The sequence below is a fragment of the Diceros bicornis genome, chromosome 11 (genome assembly GCF_020826845.1).
Source record: "Diceros bicornis minor isolate mBicDic1 chromosome 11, mDicBic1.mat.cur, whole genome shotgun sequence".
Classification (NCBI taxonomy): domain Eukaryota; kingdom Metazoa; phylum Chordata; class Mammalia; order Perissodactyla; family Rhinocerotidae; genus Diceros; species Diceros bicornis.
Window position 1 is genome coordinate 50662488 of NC_080750.1, and position 18649 is coordinate 50681136.

At 39.8% G+C, this 18649-nt stretch overlaps 1 protein-coding gene across 2 annotated transcripts in view; it reads left to right on the forward strand.

Annotated features, from left to right (window-relative positions):
* The first annotated feature begins 2500 nt into the window (after positions 1-2500).
* The window catches only part of TMA16 (translation machinery associated 16 homolog), a 30630-nt gene continuing 14481 nt past the window's right edge, over positions 2501-18649 (forward strand). The window contains exons 1-3 of one of the 2 annotated variants that reach the window (XM_058550302.1): positions 2501-2617; positions 3610-3644; positions 16280-16392. In XM_058550302.1, the coding sequence (XP_058406285.1) occupies positions 3642-3644; positions 16280-16392 (116 nt within the window). In that variant the 5' untranslated portion in view covers positions 2501-2617; positions 3610-3641. The remainder of the gene's footprint in view (positions 2618-3609; positions 3645-16279; positions 16393-18649) is intronic. The other variant, XM_058550301.1, reaches the window with a different exon arrangement.

The following is an 18649-nucleotide window of genomic DNA, read 5'->3' on the forward strand; positions in this document are numbered from 1 at the left end:
ATCACAGTGGTGCATGTACTCATTAAATTATGACCAAGTATTAGTCATCATTGTTATTTTTACTTTTACTTTGTATAACTCATTTGTGCATTTGCTACAGTGTATTTTGAATATTGTACCTTGCCCATAATCAATATTATTTAGGGGTTGAATCTGAAGGGGAAAATATAAAGTCTTGTATTTTCAAAACCCAAACTAAATTAAAAAGACAATTTAGGATATATGTCTTGTTGAGTTGTTGGCAATTTGAAATTTAGAAACAGGGTAGGAGCAGGTAGGGATGTTGTGATCAGTAGAGCAATTAGTAACAGCTGAAACAGCCAGAATGAGGATTTAATGCTTACTGGATTTGCAGTAATATAGAACTCAGGGAGCTGACTTGCACCGGGCCAGACTCAGAGAATGGGTTAGGATGGATGTAAGTTGGCTTCCCAGGAAATGGTTAGAGTATAGAAGTAGGGTGTAAACATTCTGATTAATTGGAGTCCTCAATAGAGTAAGGTCTCCACAGTATAGACTGCATATGTGACTTTCATTGTGTAGATCCACACAGAATGCACTTTTACACACTTAAAAGCCGTGTGAAAATGCCTTGCCCCTAGATTCACGGATCTTCTGGTCACACATTCTTGTTTACAATTTAATCTATTTTTAAAAATGGACACCTTGGTTGGTTAAATACACATACCTGCACACACATATGTAGGCACACCTAACTTCACCCTTGCCTGTAGCTTCTTCCCATGCATGGTTTCAGGTGCCAAGATTCTCTCCTTGACCAAACTTTACTCAGGTTTCCCTGAACTCTTTTTCAAGTAGGCCTGTACTTTTTGACCTCCTGTTCTTTTCTGCATTGTCCAATTTTAGCAAGAAAGTAAATTTAGCCAGAATCCTCAATCCTCCATTTCTAGTCAACCTCCATATCTATATCCAATCAGGTTCCTGATCCTCCACCATCTTCCTAGTGATGTCTGATCACCCTGGCCTGCCTTCAGCAAAAATTTTGTTAGGTTGGTTTAGTCAGAATGTCCTTTTACCCCTGATGTTTCCTCTCGGTAATTTTCCATCCACTAACCCCAACCTTGCTCCTTGGCTATAAATTCCCACTTGCCCATGCTGCATTTGGAGTTGAGCCCTATCTCTCTCCTCAACTGCAAGACTCCATGGCAGTGATCCCTATACCCAGGGCAACGGCCCCTCCTGAAAAAAGTCTGCCTTACCATTCTTTAACAAGTGTCTTGAATAATTTTTTTCTTTAACATAGGTCTCTGCTCAACTATCACTTCCAAAAGAAGGTCTCAGAAACTGCTGTGTGTGAAACAGATTTCCTGCCAACCCCACCAGCTTTATTTTCTTCAGAGTACTTATCCTATTTGAAATAATATTTACTTTTTTAACATGTCCTACTGGATTTTAGACAGCATAACAAAATGGCATAACATATGTCAAGGCTTCTAAAATGGAGCTGGGAGGCCATTAAGGAAATGGGGCTTGTGTAGGCACACTACATCTCTACCCAGAAGGAACGTAACTTTTGAACCGTGCTTCACTGTTGTCATCTCGACCTTCTTTCAAGAAATATGCTTACTCCAGCAGATAAGAACTTAACTGCCTTAGAGATGGCCTTAGCAACCAATCACTTATACCCAAGAAGTAACAGTTGTTGCCAGCACCAATCAGAAATTTTGCAAAAGAGCCTGTGTAAATTTCCTTTTTGCCTTTATAAATCCCTGTCTCCTCTTCTTCCTCAGAGTACAATTTGGGTTTCTGCCTAAATCTGTGTCTCTGGAATTGCAATTCTAATTGCCCAAATAAATATCTACTGTTTACGTTATAGTTATTTTTTTCTTGGGGAACAGGATTATGAGCTGGGTGAGGGCAGGTATATTGTCAGAATATCCCCAATGCCTGGCACACAGCAGGCAACCTATAAATATTTGTTGAATGAATATACTGTCTATGGAATTCTAACTAGCATACATGAAACAGAAACTCTTACACATTGTGAGAAGAACACAGAAAAACTGAGTTGTAAGGGACCTTGAACACGTGGGAGTGGCCTTTACGGATGAAGAAACTAAGACTCTGCAGGGAAAGCCTTGCTCAAGCAATCTGGTACAGGGAGGAGCAGATGGCAGGGCCATTCGCCTCATCAGGACGCGGGCCTCCTCCGAGCAGCCCTCCTGGGAAGCGCCAGCCTCTGCGAGGCAGGAACCCCAAAAGGAGAGCCTTGTTCAGCTCTGGAGCTGTGCCCTGGGCAGATGCCCAAAATCCGAGTCCAGGCTTCGGACGCCACTGGCCCGGAGCCCCAGCGTCGCCGGCCGAGCACTCGGCGCGGGGCCAAGCTCACCCTCCTCTCCCCGCGCCTCGGGAGCACGCAGGGAGGCTGCCCGCTGACATGGGGCTGAAAAGTCCCACACGGGCGAAAAAGAGCCGGTCTCGGTTCCCGGGGACGTTTCAGAGAACCGTACTCGCCCCTCCCTTTCCGGTTGGTCCGCCCCAGCGTCTCCGGCCCCACGTGTGTTTGGGCTGGAGCCGCCCGCTGAGTTGCTGCCGCGGCTGGTGTTGAGGTTGCCGGAGCTCGGAGGTTCCCCGGGGCCGCGAGGACGTCGCCATGGTGAGCCCCCCTCCCGCTCCCTTGAACTCGTTTGCTTCGTTGGAAGGCTCTTGTCCCGCAGGGAGGGGGGAGGGGCCGGTCCTGGGAAGCTGGGAGGGGGAGGACGCGAAGTGGTTGTACTGGGCGGCACACCGGGGTGCGGGGCTGCAGGGCGAGGGGCGAGGCCGCCCGGAGGCGGGTCCCGGCCCCGCTTCCCGACCTTCAAGTTGAGCTTCTGAGTTCTGAGTGCGCACAGGGCACCCTGCCGCTTCTCGCCTTGTGCCTGACTTCTTCCCGGCCACTGCGCCCTCGGGGGAAAGTCCACAACTTTACATTTTCTCGCTACTCCTCAGTGTTGGGGGGGGCGCGGGGGGGCGGCAAAACTAGTGACAACGCTGCTTCCGCACACCTCTGCCCCCTCCTGCCGGTGTACACTGCGTGGACTCAGTCGCCTCTTCTCGGCGTGTGTTCACCGCCCCTCTCTGACTCACTCCGGCCCCACATGCTGCCTCCACGCCCCCGTTCCCGCCTCGGCGCTGAAACAGTTTTGTTGTGATTTCTTAAAAATTGAGTAGATGCTCCAGAGTGTGTATATAACACACTTAAATAGAAAGATGAGCAGTATAAGGAACTCTCGTTTATCCATTATCTGGTTGAAGGAATACAACATAACATAGCTTTTGAAAGCCACTGTGCTCCCCTCCTTGAACCTGTAATCTTCAGGAGCACCTCAGAGGTAGAGAGTATCTAAATTCTGTATTTATAATTCTCTTGCTTTTTTGTATAGTTACCATTATGTTTGATTCCAAAGCTATTTGTTGTTTCTGAATAATATTCTATTGTGTGTGTGTGTGTGTGTGTGTGTGTGTGTATGTACACACCACATTTTCTTTACTATTCATCTGTCAGTGGACACTTAGAGTGTTTACATATGTCTTGGCTATTGTAAATAATGCTGCAGTGAACATGAGGGTGTGAATAACTCTTCAAGATAGTGATTTCATTTCTTTCAGGTATTTCTGCTGAAGTGGAATTGCTGGATCATATGGTAATTCTACTTTTAATTTTTTGAGGAACTTCTATATTGTTTTCAGTAGTGGCTGTACCAATTTACATCCCCACCAGTAGTTCACAAGGGTTCCACAAGGTTTCCCTTTTCTCTACATCCTCTCCAGCATTTATCTCTTGTCTTTTTGATAATAACCATTCTAACAGGTGTGAGGTGATATTTCCTTGTGATTTTGATTGGCATTTCCCTGTTAGTGATGTTGAGCCTCTTTTCATGTACTTGTTGGCAATTTGTATATCTTCTTTGGAAAAATGTCTGTTCAGGTCCTCTATTTTTTAATTGGATTGTTATTATTCCTGCTGAGTTGTATGAATTCCTTATATATTTTGGATATTAACTCCTTACCAGATATATGGTTTGCAGATATTTTTTCTCATACTGAGGGTTGCCTTTTCATTTTGTTTACTGTTTCTTTTGCTGTGCAGAAGGTTTTTAGTTTGATGTAGTCCCACTTATATATTTTTGCTTTTGCTTTTGGTGTTAGAGTCAAAAAATCATTGCCAAAGTCAATGTCAAAGAGCTTTTTTCCTGTGTTTTCTCCCAAGAGTTTTATGGTTTTAGGCCTTATATTTAAATCTTTAATCCATTTTGAGTGAATTTTTGCAAGTGGTGTAAGATAGGGGTCCAGTCTGATTCTTTTGCATGTCCAGTTTTCCCAGCACCATTTATTGAAGAGACTGTCTTTTCTCCACTGAGCATTCTTGGTTCCCTTGTCAAATATTAGTTGGCCATATATGCATGGGTTTATTTCTGGACTCTAAATTCTGTTCTGTTGGTCTATGTGTCTTGTTTTTATGTCTCTAAGCTTAGTAAATATTAAAATGATTACCTGCTGCTAAAAACTTGCTCCTGAAAGTTAGTAAAACTAAAGAAAACGTTAATGAAAATCTACCTAGTGTACCAACCTTTTTTGGAATAATATTACATGTATATGGTTTAAAAAAAAACAGTAAAAAATAGTTGTCCATGAAAGGTGTGTTAATTTCCTATTACTGCTGTGAAAACTTAATACAAGATGATGGCTTAAAACAATACAGATGTAATCTCTTAGATTTCTGGAGATCAGAATTCCAAATATGAGTCTTACTGAGTTTAAATCAAGGTGTTGGCAGGGCTGACTTCCTTCGAGAGGCTCTAGTGAAACATCCTTTCCTTGCTTTTTCCAGTTTATAGAGGTTGCCTACCTTCCTTGGCTCTTGGCCCCTTCCTCCATCTTCAAAGCCAGCAGTGTAGCGTCCTCAAATCTTCCTCTAGAGAAGGCCAGTGATCCTCTTGCCTCCCTCTTATAAAGACCCTTGTGGTTATATTGGGCCCATGTGGATAATCCAAGATGATCTCCCCATCTCAAGATCTTTGATCCCATCTGCAAAGTCCCTTTTGCTGTGCATAGGGATATATTCACAGGTCTGAGGGAATTAGGGCACGGACATCTTTGGGAGGGAGGGCATCATTCTGCCTACCACGAAAAGTAAATGTTCCTCCAATTCTGTTACCTGATGCCCCGGTTCACCTCAGAAACAACCACTGCTATCAGTTTCTTAGATACCTGTTCAGATATTTTATATGCATGTACCAGCATATGTATGTATCTTCTAACCTCCTTTTTTATATAAATAGTATACTAAACACACTCCAGCCCCTTGCTTTCTTTGTCGTACCTGATCTTAGAGATCAATCTATGTAAGTACATATAGATCTACCTCTTGCTTTTTACAGTTGATACCCCATTGTTTGCTTTTACTGTAATTTATTTAACCAGGTGTTTGGACACATAAGCTGTTTCCATTTTTCTACTACTACCAGCACTACTGCATTGATTATTCTTATATTTTTTGTACATGTGTAAATATGTCTGTAGACTAAATTAATAGAAGTAGCATTCCTTGGTCAAAAGACGTGTAATTTTTGTCTTGATAAGAACTATCAAATTGCCCTCCAGAAGATTGTACCGGTTTACACTCCACTTATGTATGAGACTGCTAACTCACTCACACCCTCACTAATGCAGTGTTAATTTTTTTAAGTCTTTTTCAGTTTTATGTTAAAAGTTCTATTTTATTGAAGTTTTAATTTACATTTCTTTTAAGGTAGACCACACATTTTTTCAAAACTTTGAAAACATTTGTATTAACTCTTTCTGTGACTTGCTTGTATTCTTTTTCCCATTTTTATTTTAGGTTGCTGATCTTTTTCTCATTGATTTTATAACAGTGCCCATTACGTTGTAGGTGCTCGTTAAATGTCTGTACTTCATCTGAGCTTAGCCCTAGGCCCGTTTCTTTTCTTACTCTTTTACCGAATGGATTCTTATCATCTCTGCTGGCTTTAAAGTACAACCTGTAACACTAAGTCATTCCAAATTTGGATCTTCAGCCCAGACCTTTTTTCTAAGTGCCAGACTCATATTTATTTATGTATTTCACATCTCTACTTAACTGTCACCGGGCATCTTAAACTAGTATCTAAAAGTGAATTTTTTCTTTTGCCGAGTAAGATTCCTCCTGAGCTAACATCTGTGCCAATCTTCCTCTATTTTGTATGTGGGTCACCGCCACAGCATGTCTTGCTGAATGGTGCAGGTCCACAGCTGGGAACCGAACCCGTGAACCCAGGCTGTTGAAGTGGAGGATGCCAAACTTAACCACTAGGCTATGGGGCCAGCCCCCTAAAAGTGAATTCTTGATGCTCCTGTCTCCATGCCATTCCCGTCTTACTAAATGATGCTTCTGAACTTGTGGTTGCTTGTGTGGCAAACCTGATGGTCACACTTGATTCCTCCCTTTCCCTCACTCTGCATATTCCAGTCGTATCATTCTCTCTTCGAAATCAATTTCAAATTTTGCCATTTCTCTCCATCTTCACTGTCACCACCCTTAGTCCACTCCACTGTCATCTCTTAATGACTTCAGTACTTTCCAGTAGTCTTGCTCCTTCTGACTCTAACTCCTTCCAAACTGTTCTTCATACAGCAGCTCAGGTTGTCTTCCTAAAAAACAAATAGGTCTCTGGGGCTGGCCCTGTGGCCGAGTGGTTAAAGTTCTGCACCTTCTACTGCAGCGACCAGGGTTCACGGGTTCAGATCCTGGGTGTGGACCTATATCATGCACCAGCCATGCTGTGGCAGTGTCTCACATACACAAAGTAGAGGAAGACTGGCGCAGATGTTAGCTCAGGGCCAGTCTTCCTCTAGAAAAAAAAGAGGAGGATTGGCAACAGATGTTAGCACAGGGCGAATCTTCCTCAGAAAAAAAAAAACAAATGAGTCTCAAGTCACTTCCTCCAGGAGGCCTTTCCTGATTTCCCAAAGTTAGGTCCATTTATTATATGCGCTCAGGACCCTGTGTTTTCTGTCCGTTTTCTGGCCAGCACTTATTAAATTATATAGTTATTCATGAGATAGCTAGATTGTAAGCTCCATGAGGGCAAGTCCATGTCTGTTTTTGATCCTGGAGCCTCAGTGCCTGTCTTAGTACATGGTAGTATGTGCTCAGTAAATGTTTCTTTTTTTTTTTTTTTTTTAAATTAATGAACACTAGTATAAGGTAGAGGTGTAAAGAGTGGTAGCAGAGACTGGGAGAAAAGGTTAATTTTGACTTGATATTGGTGGCGGAGTCGGAAATAATATAAAAAAGAAGTTGAACTTGATGTTAGATTTTTGCCTGAACGATAAAATTAAAGTCTGCATTAGAGAATTATTAAGATATTTTCTTAATGTTAAGAAGAGCGTTGTTTATGGGCTATTTTAAAAATTTTTATATGCAGTATTTCATACTGTTTTAAAGAACATTTTTTTTTTTTTGTGAGGAGATCAGCCCCGTGCTAGCATCTGCCAATCTTCCTCTTTTTTTGCCGAGGAAGACTGGCCCTGGGCTAACATCCGTGCCCATCTTCCTCCACTTTATATGGGACGCCGCCACAGCATGGCCTGACAGGCGGTGTGTCGGTGCGCGCCCGGGAACTGAACCAGTGAACCCTGGGCCGCCGCAGTTGAGCGTGCGCACTTAACCGCTTGTGCCACGGGGCTGGCCCCTAGAGAACATTTTTAATATTTTTAATTCATAGTAGCTCAATGTCCAATATACAGCGGGTGCTCAGTAAATGTTCACTCAGGGCAACATCCTACTTTTACTTCTTTCAAACTATTATTTTCAACCTCAGGACATGTTTGCAATCTTCAAGGAGCCGGTATTGAGGAGATAAAACACAAGTATACAGTTAAATAACTGGTCTTTGCAGTATATTATTAGGTGCTAAGTGGTAAATGCTGCTAAGAGAGAAAGGTTAGTAACATCTGCAATAGTTATTTGTGGATAGCTTCAAGGGAGAGGTGAACTTGAACTTGAAATGGTCCTTGAAAATTGGGCTTTTTAGAAAGGCTTATGTGGAGAGTCATTAAGTTCCTACTGGAAGCCCTAACTAGTTGTCATTGACATTTGTCATGGCATCATATTTGCAAGGAAAATGTACTGGGGTGAATTAAGATTCTCTTAATTAGTCCATGCCGTTTCCATCATGTTATTGATGTTAAGTGATTTAGTACATTATATTCTATAATTTATTTTGGTATTTAAGATATTATACTGTAAGCTTTCTCTGTTATAGGCATGGCTTTAGTCTTACACTTATTTTTCTTAAGTATTCATATACCTTCATGTTTTTGGAAGAATGATCATTCTTCTAGGTTTCTAGTTACACTGGGTAGTCAAAATAGCATTGCTGTCTCTAGTTGAGCCTAGTTCTATGATGACTTTGATGGTCTTTTAGGAAAAGTTTTTTTGTTATTTATTATTTTAAAAGGAATATTTGAAGCATATTGCCCCTGAAATACCTCTCTCTGTTGCTATGTTGTTTGAATAAGCAATTTATGTGTTTACTTCTGTTAACTCTGAATTATGAATCCAAAGAATAGTTTAGAATGAATTTTCTGAAGTAATCACTAAAGATTGTAGAAAAGAGATACTTGTAATACTTGTTTTCTGACTGGAATATTCCTGTGGTGCCAGAAACTTTTCAAAGTAGGCATAGTTATTCAAAACAATCTATTAGTTATACCTATGAAAAAAGATGCTAGGGCCGGCTCCGTGGCTTGGTGGTTAAGTGCGTGCGCTCTGATGCTGGCGGCCCGGGTTCGGATCCCGGGCGCGCCCCGAGCCACCACTTCTCCGTCCAACCCGAGGCCGAGTCCCACGTACAGCAACTAGAGGGATGTGAACCTATGACATGCAACTATCTGCTGGGGCTTTGGGGGGAAAAAAATGAATAAATAAAATCTTTAAAAAAAAAAAAAAAAAAAAAAAAAAAAAAAAGATGCTATTTTTGCTATATCTTTGAGAGTTAAATTTGGTGCTTTTTAAAACATAAATAATAATCTTACATAGAAAATACACTTTAGACCCTCTTCCCCAGTTTTGTTATATGTTTATATTCTGTACCATCCTGTAAACATCAGATGCTCTACAAAATAAATTTGGAGAACCCCTGACTGATAGAGATTAATTGCTTTTTAGTTAAGAGATATTTAGCTTGAATAGATTGCTTAATAGATTAACATTTTATTGGTAACATTTTACTTTAGTTTTCCCCTGTTGAAGCATTTTTTATTGTAATATATTGAAAAATATGAAAATGTTTTTAAATTTAATAAGTTATTGTACATATTTCTGTGCCTTATTATATATTCATATCCTGCCTTGAGGCAACTTTTTCATGAATAAATTATTATAAGGAATCACAAACTACATTTGAGTCAGAATATGAGTTCAGTTTCTTTGTACCTTCTTTGTGCTGAGTTTTGGAGTTTCTTTAAGTGAGATCTTCTAAAGCTGTGAGGACATTTTCTTACTCCAAAGGTATCAAACTATTTCTTTGTTCTGAAGAAAGTTTTTAAATCTTTAAAGGAAATTTTTTATAGACTTGGACATATTGCTGATATGTTACAGTGTTACACAGCTCTGTAACTTTAGTTGTTAAGTTTTAGCAGCTTCAGAGAGCATCTTTTTTTGAAATTTTTGTGACCTTTCATTTTAGAAAGCATTTTATTTGTTAGGATATATGGAATAAAGATATGTTTTCAAAGAGCACACCTTTGCTTTGTTTTTTGGTCTTGCATTAGTTATCTCTTTTTGTATAACAAGCTATCCCAAAATTTAGTGGCTTAAAACAACAGCGTTTATTATCTCACAGTTTCTGGGGGTCAGGGATCAGGCATGGCTTACCAGAATCCTCTGCCTCAAGGTTTTTCTCTCACCAGGTTGTAATCAAGGTATAACCTGAGGTTGTGGTTTCATCTCAAGGCACGACTGGAGAGGATCTACTTCCCAGGTCACTCTCATGGTTCTTGGTAGGATTCAGCTCCTCGTGGACTGTTGGATTGAGGACCTCAGTTCTTGAGTAGCTGTTGGCTGGAGGCTTCCCTCAGTTATTTGTCACATAGGCCTCTCCTTAGAGTAGTTCACTACATGTGACTACTAGTTTCCATCGGAGCAAGCCAAGTAAGACAGCAAAAGAGAGAGTAGGCAAGTTGGAAGCCAGAGTCCTTTCAAAACCTAATCTCAGGATTGATAACTCATCGCTTTTGCCAAATGCTGTTCATTAAAAGTGAGTCACTAGGTCCACACTCAAGGGGAGAGGATTATACATGGCCATGAACATCAGGAGGTGGGGCTCATTGGGGGCCATCTGAGAGGCAGCCTACCACGAGTTCTGAAAGTTTTTACTTGATTTATATTTGCTAAGTTTACCTAGCAAACACACCTTCCTTTCTTCCCCTTGCCTCCCCATGTGCAGAGAGAAACACAAAAGAATGTACATACTGTTTTATGATGGTTTCACTCTTTATTCCTTTATATCTGTAACCAACTTCCAGTGCCATTCTGGGTTTCAGACTTGGAGCTATCTTTTCTGGTCAGGTTTATCAAGAAGTGAGCAGTAAATGTTTGTTGAAGGAATGAATACATGTGTGAATGAGGAATTGGTGGTCATTTTAATTAATTCTGCCTGTGGAGTTTTACAAAGGAAGTGACTTTGAGCTGTGTCTTGAGCTATGTCTTTGAGGTCCTTACTTGAGGACAAGTAAGGAAAAGGATTTTGCAGGCAGAGGTGACAACAAGTATAGTCCCAAGAAGTTATGAAACGGCAAAGTGTGTTCTGGAAATGGTGAGAATTTCGGTAAGAGTGGAATGAAGGATGTTTTGAAGAATAAGAAATAATGCTGGAGAAGTAGGTTGGAGGTAGATTGTTTTCCATGTTAAGGATTTAGGACCTAACTGTGAGCCAGTAGAACTCTTATAGCAGGGGAGAGGGACTTTACTAGATAGTGTTGTAGAAAAATAAGCTCTTTGACTTCCATGAAAAAAGGCCATGAAAAAAGGACTAGCAGTAAGAGCATAAGGCCATACTTATGAAAGATAATGAGGCTGAATTAAGGCAATGACAATAGTTTTGAAGAGAAGATTCTAGAAACACTTGACCTTTTTCGGTATTAGATATGTTAGAAACTGCCAGCTGTTCCCTAATAGATTCTTTTTATTCTATAGTAATGTATTTTTTTTGAGAATAAAGATTGTATTTACTTACTCTCCCTTATATAACTCTCTGATTTCATTTTGGTCAATGGGATGCAAGCAGAAGACTGCAAATTCCCAGATCTTGTTCTTAAAGGAAAAGGGTAAGCTTTTTGATTTTCTTTTCTGCTTTAGCTGGCTAGAGTTTACTGGTATTAAGCCATCTTGGGGACTATATGAATATATAGGAGGTTATAGCCTAAGGATAGTAGATAACAAGATGGAAGGAGCCTGGATCTCTGGGGGCTTTGTGGATAGGTGGGATAAGATATAGAATTATGTAGGAATAAAAAAAATTACTGAAATGTCTAGTTTTGTTTGTATCTTTTGGACTGAATGTATGTGTCTCCCTAAAATCCATATGTTGAAATCCAGTCACCAACATGATGGTATTTGGGGGTAGGGCTTTTGGCAGGTAATTAGGTCATGAGGGTGGAGACCTCATGAGTAGGAATAGTGCCCTTAGAAGAAAAGGCCAGAGAGCTAGCTAGCTCTCTCTTTCCACCATGTGAGGATACAAGGAGAGGTCTGGCCTCTGGAGTCTGTAAGAGGACTCTCACCAGAACCCAACCACTCTGATCTCAGACTTCTAGTCTCCAGAACTGTGAGAAATGAATTTTTATTATTTAATTTTTATTGTTTAAGCCACTCAGTCTATGGCAATTTATTATATTAGTCCAAGCTGACTAAGACAAGGATATATGATCACCAGAATTATCCTACATATCAAGACATCTCTAGGCAGGGCAGCTCTAGAGTTAATTACGAGGATCAAAGTCTCAGTGGTTAACTTTTGTCTTTATATTTTTCCCTTCAAGCTCAGAGATGGCTGGGACAGCTTCAAGCATCAAAACATCAACATTATCAAAGGCATTGACTTTATAAGAGCGGGAATGCGTTTCTCAGAGCCCTCAGCAGACTTCCCATTATGTCCATTGGTTAGAATTGCATCACATGTCCGTGCAACAGCCAGTCACTGACAAGGGCAATGACATTACTATGATTGGTTTTGACCAGTGAAGACTCTCCACTCCCTTGGGGCTGAGAGGGGTACAGCCCCACTTCAAGCACTTGGCTAATGGGAGAGTGAATAAAGTTGGAGTTGTGTTGGGAAGGAGGAGAGGGTGAGTGGTTGTTGAGTAGGCAGTCAAGAGGGCCTGCCACTTACCCACTCCGGCCATATTTCCCATCTGGGATCAGTTGGGAGACAGAGCAGAAAGGCAGACATAAATGCATAAGCCATTTGCAAATAAGCAAGGCCCTGTGGTATCTATGCATATGATGATTTAATGTTACAAAGAATCTTGGTATCTTTTATCTCCCTAGATCCCCACAACAATCCCATGAGATTGGCAGCACAGATATTAGGGTCCTCAGCAGCACCCAGTATCCAGAGGCTGAGATGCCAATGGCTATATCCAGTGGGGAGGAAAACTGGGCCTCAGAGTAGTTAGTAACTTGCTGTTGATCCCAGAGCTACTAAATGTTCAAGAAAGGATTACAACTCAGTTCTCTCTGACTCCGTGCTATGCTCTGCTGATTTCAAAAGTCAAAACTTTTTTCGTTGGTGGAGAGTGAAGGGTATAGGAAGTAAAAGACAAACATCATTTAGGTTAGGAAGATGATATTGGTTGGGGCTGTGAGCCATACCTGGAACTTTGTATTTATTCTTTCCCATGTAAGACAGGATTTTGGAATATAAGTGCCAGAGGAAGATATTATTAGAAAGACAACTTGAATCTATGGTTTTTGCTTCTTTTTGCTTTTTGACTCCTTTCACCCATTTCTCCTACCCTCCACCCCCCGCCTCTGTCAACCACCACCAACCACCAATCTGTTTCCTGTATTTATGAGCTTTTTTTTTTTTTTGTGAGGAAGACCAGCCCTGTGCTAACATCTGCCAATCCTAAATTTTTTTTTTTTTTTGCTGAGGAAGACTGGCCCTTGCTAACATCCGTGCCCATCTTCCTCCACTTTATATGGGATGCTGCCACAGCATGGCTTGCCAAGCAGTGCGTTGGTGCGCGCCCGGGATCCGAACCGGTGAACCCTGGGCCGCCGCAGCGGAGCACGTGCACTTAACCGCTTGCGCCACCGGGCTGGCCCCCTTTTTTTTTTTATAGAGATTCCACATGTGAGAGACATCATACAGTATTTATCTTTCTCTGTCTGCCTTACTTCACTTAGCATAATGCTCTCAGGGTATATCCATGTTGTTGCAAATGACAAGATCACATTCTTTTTTTGTGTCTGAAGAGTATTCCATTTGCCTGTGTGTGTGTGTATGTGTATACATACCACAGTTTCTTTATCCATTCATCCATCAGTGGACACTTAGGTTGTTTCCATATCTTGGCTATTGTAAATAATACTGCAGTGAACACGGGGGTGCATGTACCTTTTCGAGTTACTGTTTTTGTTTTCTTTGGATAAATACCTAAAAGTGGGATTGCTGGATCATATGGTAGTTCTATTTTTAATTTTTTGAGGAACCTCCGTACTGTTTTCCATAGCAGTTGCACCAATTTACATTCCCACCAACAGTGCACAGAGGTTCCCTTCACATCTTTGCCAACATTTGTTATTTCTTTTTTTTTACTGAGGAAGATTCACCCTGAGCTAACATCCGCTGCCAATCTTCCTCTTTTTGTATGTGAGCTGCCGCCACAGCATGGCCACTGACAGACGAGTGGTGTAGGTCCACGCCTGGGAACCGAACCTGGGCCACTGAAGCGGAACGTGGCAAACTTAACCACTAGGCCACTGGGGCTGGCCCTATTTCTTGTTTTTTTTGATAATAACCATTCTAACACATGTGAGGTGATATCTCATTGTGGTTTTGATTTGCATTTCCCTGATGATTAATGATGTTTAGCATCTTTTCATGGACTTGTTGGCCATCTGTATTCTTTGGAAAAATTTCTATTCATATCTTCTGCCCATTTTTTAATTGGATTGTTTGTTTTTTTTCCTATGGAGTTGTATGAGTTCTTTGTATATTTTGTATATTATCCCCTTATCAGATATATAATTTGCAAATACTTTCTTCCATTCAGTTGGTTGCCTTTTCATTTTGTTGATGGTTTCCTTTGCTGTGCAGAAACTTTTTAGTTTGATGTAGTTCCACTTGTTTATTTTTGGTTTTGTTGCTTTTGCATTTGGTATCAGATTCAAAAAATCATCGCCAAGACCTGTGTTAGGGAGGTTACCACCTATGTTTTCTTCTAGGAGTTTTATGGTTTCAGATCTTATGTTCAAGTCTTTAATCCATTTTTGAATTAATTTTTGTGTATGGTGTAAGATAGTGGTCAAGTTTTATTCATTTGCATGTGGCTGTCCAGTTTTCCCAACACCATTTATTGAAGAGACCGTCCTTTCCCCGTTGTATATTCCTGGCTCCTGCGTTGTAAATTAATTGACTGTATAGGCATGGGTTTATTTCTGGGCTCTCTATTTTGTTCCATTGATCTGTGTGTCTGTTTTTATGTCAATACCATACTGTTTTAATTACTGTAGTTTTGTAATATGGTTTGAATTCAGGGAGCTTGATGCCTACAGCTTTGTTCTTCCTTCTCAAAATTGCTTTGGCTGTTTGGGACCTTTTGCGGTTCCATACAAATTTTAGGATGATTTGTTCTATTTCTGTGAAAAATTCCATTGGAATTTTGATAAGTATTGCATTGAATCTGTAGATTGCCTTGGGTAGTATGAACATTTTAACAGTATTGATTCTTCTAATCCATGAGCACAGAATATTTTTCCGTTTATTTGTGTCTTTGGTTTCTTTCATTAATATCTTGTAGTTTTCAATATACTTGTAGTTTTCAGTATTTTCTTGTAGTTCTTTCATCTCCTTGGTTAAATTTATTCCTACGTATTTTATTCTTTTTGATGTAATTGCATGGGATTTATTTTTTATTTCTCTTTCTGATAGTTCGTTAGTAGTGCATAGAAATGCAACAGACTTTTGTATATTCATTTTCTAACCTGCGATTTTACTAAATTCGTTTTTTGATGGAATCTTTAGGATTTTCTGTATATAATATCATGTCATCTTCAAATAGTGACAGTTTTACTTCTTCCTTTCCATTTTGGTTGCCTTTTATTTCTTTTTCTTGCCTAGTTGCTGGCTAGGAATTCCAGTACTACGTTGAATAAAAGTGGGGAGAGTGGGCTTCTTTGTCTTGTTCCTGTTCTAAGAGGAAAGGCTTTCAGCTTTTCACTGTTGAGTATGATGTTAGCTGTGGGCTTGTCATATATGGCCTTTTTATTATGTTGAGGTACCTCTCCTCTATACCCACTTTGTTGAGAGTTTTTATCATAAATGGATGTTGACTTTTGTCAAATGCTTTTTCTGCATAGACTGAGGTGATCATATGATTTTTATCCTTCATGTGATCTATTACATTGATTGATTTATGGGCTTTGAATCATTGTTGCATCCTTGGAATAAATCCCACTTGATCATGGTCTATGATCCTTGTAATGTATTGTTGAATTTGATTTGCTAATATTTTGTTGAGGATTTTTGCATCCATGTTCATCAGGGATATTGGCCTATAATTTTCTTTTCTTGTAGCATCCTTGTCTGGTTTTTGTCTCAGGATAATGCTGGCCTCATAAAATGAATTGGGAAGAGTTCCCTCCTCTTATATTTTTTGGAAGAGTTTGAGAAGGATTAGTATTAATTCTTCTTTGAATGTTTGGTAGAATTCACCATTGAAGCCTTCTGGTCCTGGACTTTTCTTTGTTGGGAGGTTTTTGATTACTGATAGAATCTCCTAACTAGTAATTGGTCTGCTCAGATTTTCTATTTCATCATGATTCAGTCTTGGTAGTTTGTACGTCTCTAGTAATTTATCCGTTTCTTACAGGTTGTCCAATTTGTTGGCATATAATTGTTCATAGTAGTTTCTTATGATCCTTTGTATTTCTGTGGAATAGGTTGTAACAATATATTACTGTTTTTAAAATTTATTTCAAAAGAAAAATTTTTGACAGAAATCACTTATGCATCTTACTATGTGTGTTGTGTGTTTTCCTACATTTTAGCCTAAAGCACCAAAGGGAAAAAGTGTAGGACGGGAAAAAAAAGTCATCCATCCGTATAGTAGAAAAGCAGCTCAAATTACGAGAGAAGCTCACAAACAAGAGAAAAAGGAAAAGTAAGTATCTTTTCATTATTTCTATTATGCATTGGTGTAAAGCCGATTTATACATCTATCCTTCATCAATATTCCGTTCCTCTTGCTTTAATAAATATTTGTTAAGTATGTTCTATGCACTGAAGGTAAAATGATGAATAAGGATTCAGCTTTTAATAGAGCTTGCCTAAAACAGATACGTAAATTTAGATAAGACGTGATGAGTGCAATGAAGAAAATCTAAAAAGGATTACGGGATGGAGAGTGAGGGAGAGGTTCTATTTTACATAGGATGGTTACAGAAGACTTCTCTGAAGAAGGTACATTTGAGCAGAGAGCTGAAAGACGTGAGTGAGCCATGCAGATGTATATTGGGCATATAGGTTAAAATGCCTATTAGACATGTAAAAGGAGATGTAGAATGGGCAGTTGGATAAGTTGAGTCTAGTGTTGAGAGGATAGGTTAGGGATATAGACACAAATTTGGGAACCATCAGCATCTAGGTGGGATTGCAAATCGTGAGACTGGATAAGATCACCTGACAAGTGAATGTAGATAGGAAAGAAAAGGGAGCCAAAGATTGAGTCCCTCCTATTACTATCTAGTGTGCTTTCATTCCATCCTGAAGGACTCCTTTTAGTATTTCTTTTAGGGCAGATCTGAAAGCAACAGATTCTCTCAGTTTTGTTTATTTGAGAATGTCTTAATTTCTCTTTCATTTTTGAAGGGCAGTTTTGTTGGATATAGACTTCTTGGATCAGTCTTTTTCTGGTCATCATTTTGAATATGTCATCCCTCAGCCTTCTGGCCTCCAAGGTTTCTGATGAGAAGTCAACTTTAATCTTATTGAGGATCCTTGGTGTGTGCTGAGTCACTTTTCTCTTGGTACTTTCAAGATATCCTCTTTGTATTTCAGTAGTTTGAGTAAGATATGTCTAGGAGTGGACTTCATTTCTTGTTTGCACAGAGCATGAAGGTTAGCCAGAGGTGAGAGATTAGGACCTCCTCAGGTCTTTCCTTGGCATGAACACAGCCTCGACTGTGTATGTGGCATTGTAGATTCCCAGGAATATGTTAGAGCTACTTTTTCAAAGCCCTCTATGCACCTCCATTCCCCAGTTTTTCTTTTTAAATTTTTTGGTTTTGTTAGCCCCCAACTGGTAGTATCACTCAGGCAGCCGCTATGTTAAACAGTTGCAGGTGATGGTTTTCAAGAAACACCCTGGGGATAGGGCTGTTCCCACAAAGAGAGCCCTGAGTCAGATCAAATAGAGATGAACTAACTCTGAGAATGGAGCTTTTCAGTATGCTGCCTGTCAGGTCAAATGGTGACAGTTGTTTGGGGATGGAGCTTTTGGGGAATTCCAAACCTAATCTGTTCTAGTGGTTGCTGGGAGGATGGTTTCTGTAATACCATGAGTTGCTAGTCCCTTGGTTTTCAAGACTAGTGCAGAGCTGGGGAGAGGGAGATGGGATTAGGGCAAATTAAAACACAACAAAGCTTGCTGTTTTTAGTGAGATTGAGCCATTTTTCTTGAGTAAATGTTCCTCAGATTGTTGCAAGCCTTTAGTTAATTTCCATGCTTCTGAAAAAGTTGATTTTGACAAGGTTTCGTAGTGTTCTCTTTGCTTTTACGGAGGAGTAGATTTCATAGGTCTTTATGCTGCCATTCTGGAAGTTGTTCTATATTCTTGATGTGAAGAATTTATAGAAGAATTTTCTTTTTAGAATTACGAAATATGTGTATAACGCCTCTTCTTTTCCCCTCTTCCTGTCCGTTAGGCGTCCTTTTCTGATCAGCGGCCCATGATCTATAATTTGCCAATTCTCCCCCCATCTTTGGCCTGTGGGAGTCCCCAAGAACCGCTGTAGTAAAGAAATAAAAAAAATTGTTAAGGTGAAGTTATGAAGACAAAACAAAAAATCAGCATTTTGACTATTTTAGAATAGTCTTACCATTGTAGTGATGCTAAGTAAATTTGCATACTAGTTGATAGAAACCATCACTTTCATTATTATTTATTGATTCCTTCCCTAAGACCTAAAGCTATGTTTAGTAAAGGTTAGTTGTTTCACAGTGATTTGGCTGGAAGTTTTCAAAAAGAGAATAGTCAAGTTCTATAATAGTATAGTCGAATTTTTTTTCTTTAAGGAAGGGTCTTTTTTTATTTTTTAAATAAATAGTAGGATGATGATAGCAGTATTGCTTTAAAACAGAAATTTTCAAACTTCAAATATTTGTGTCACTTGCATGAATTTTACTATTTTTTTTGACA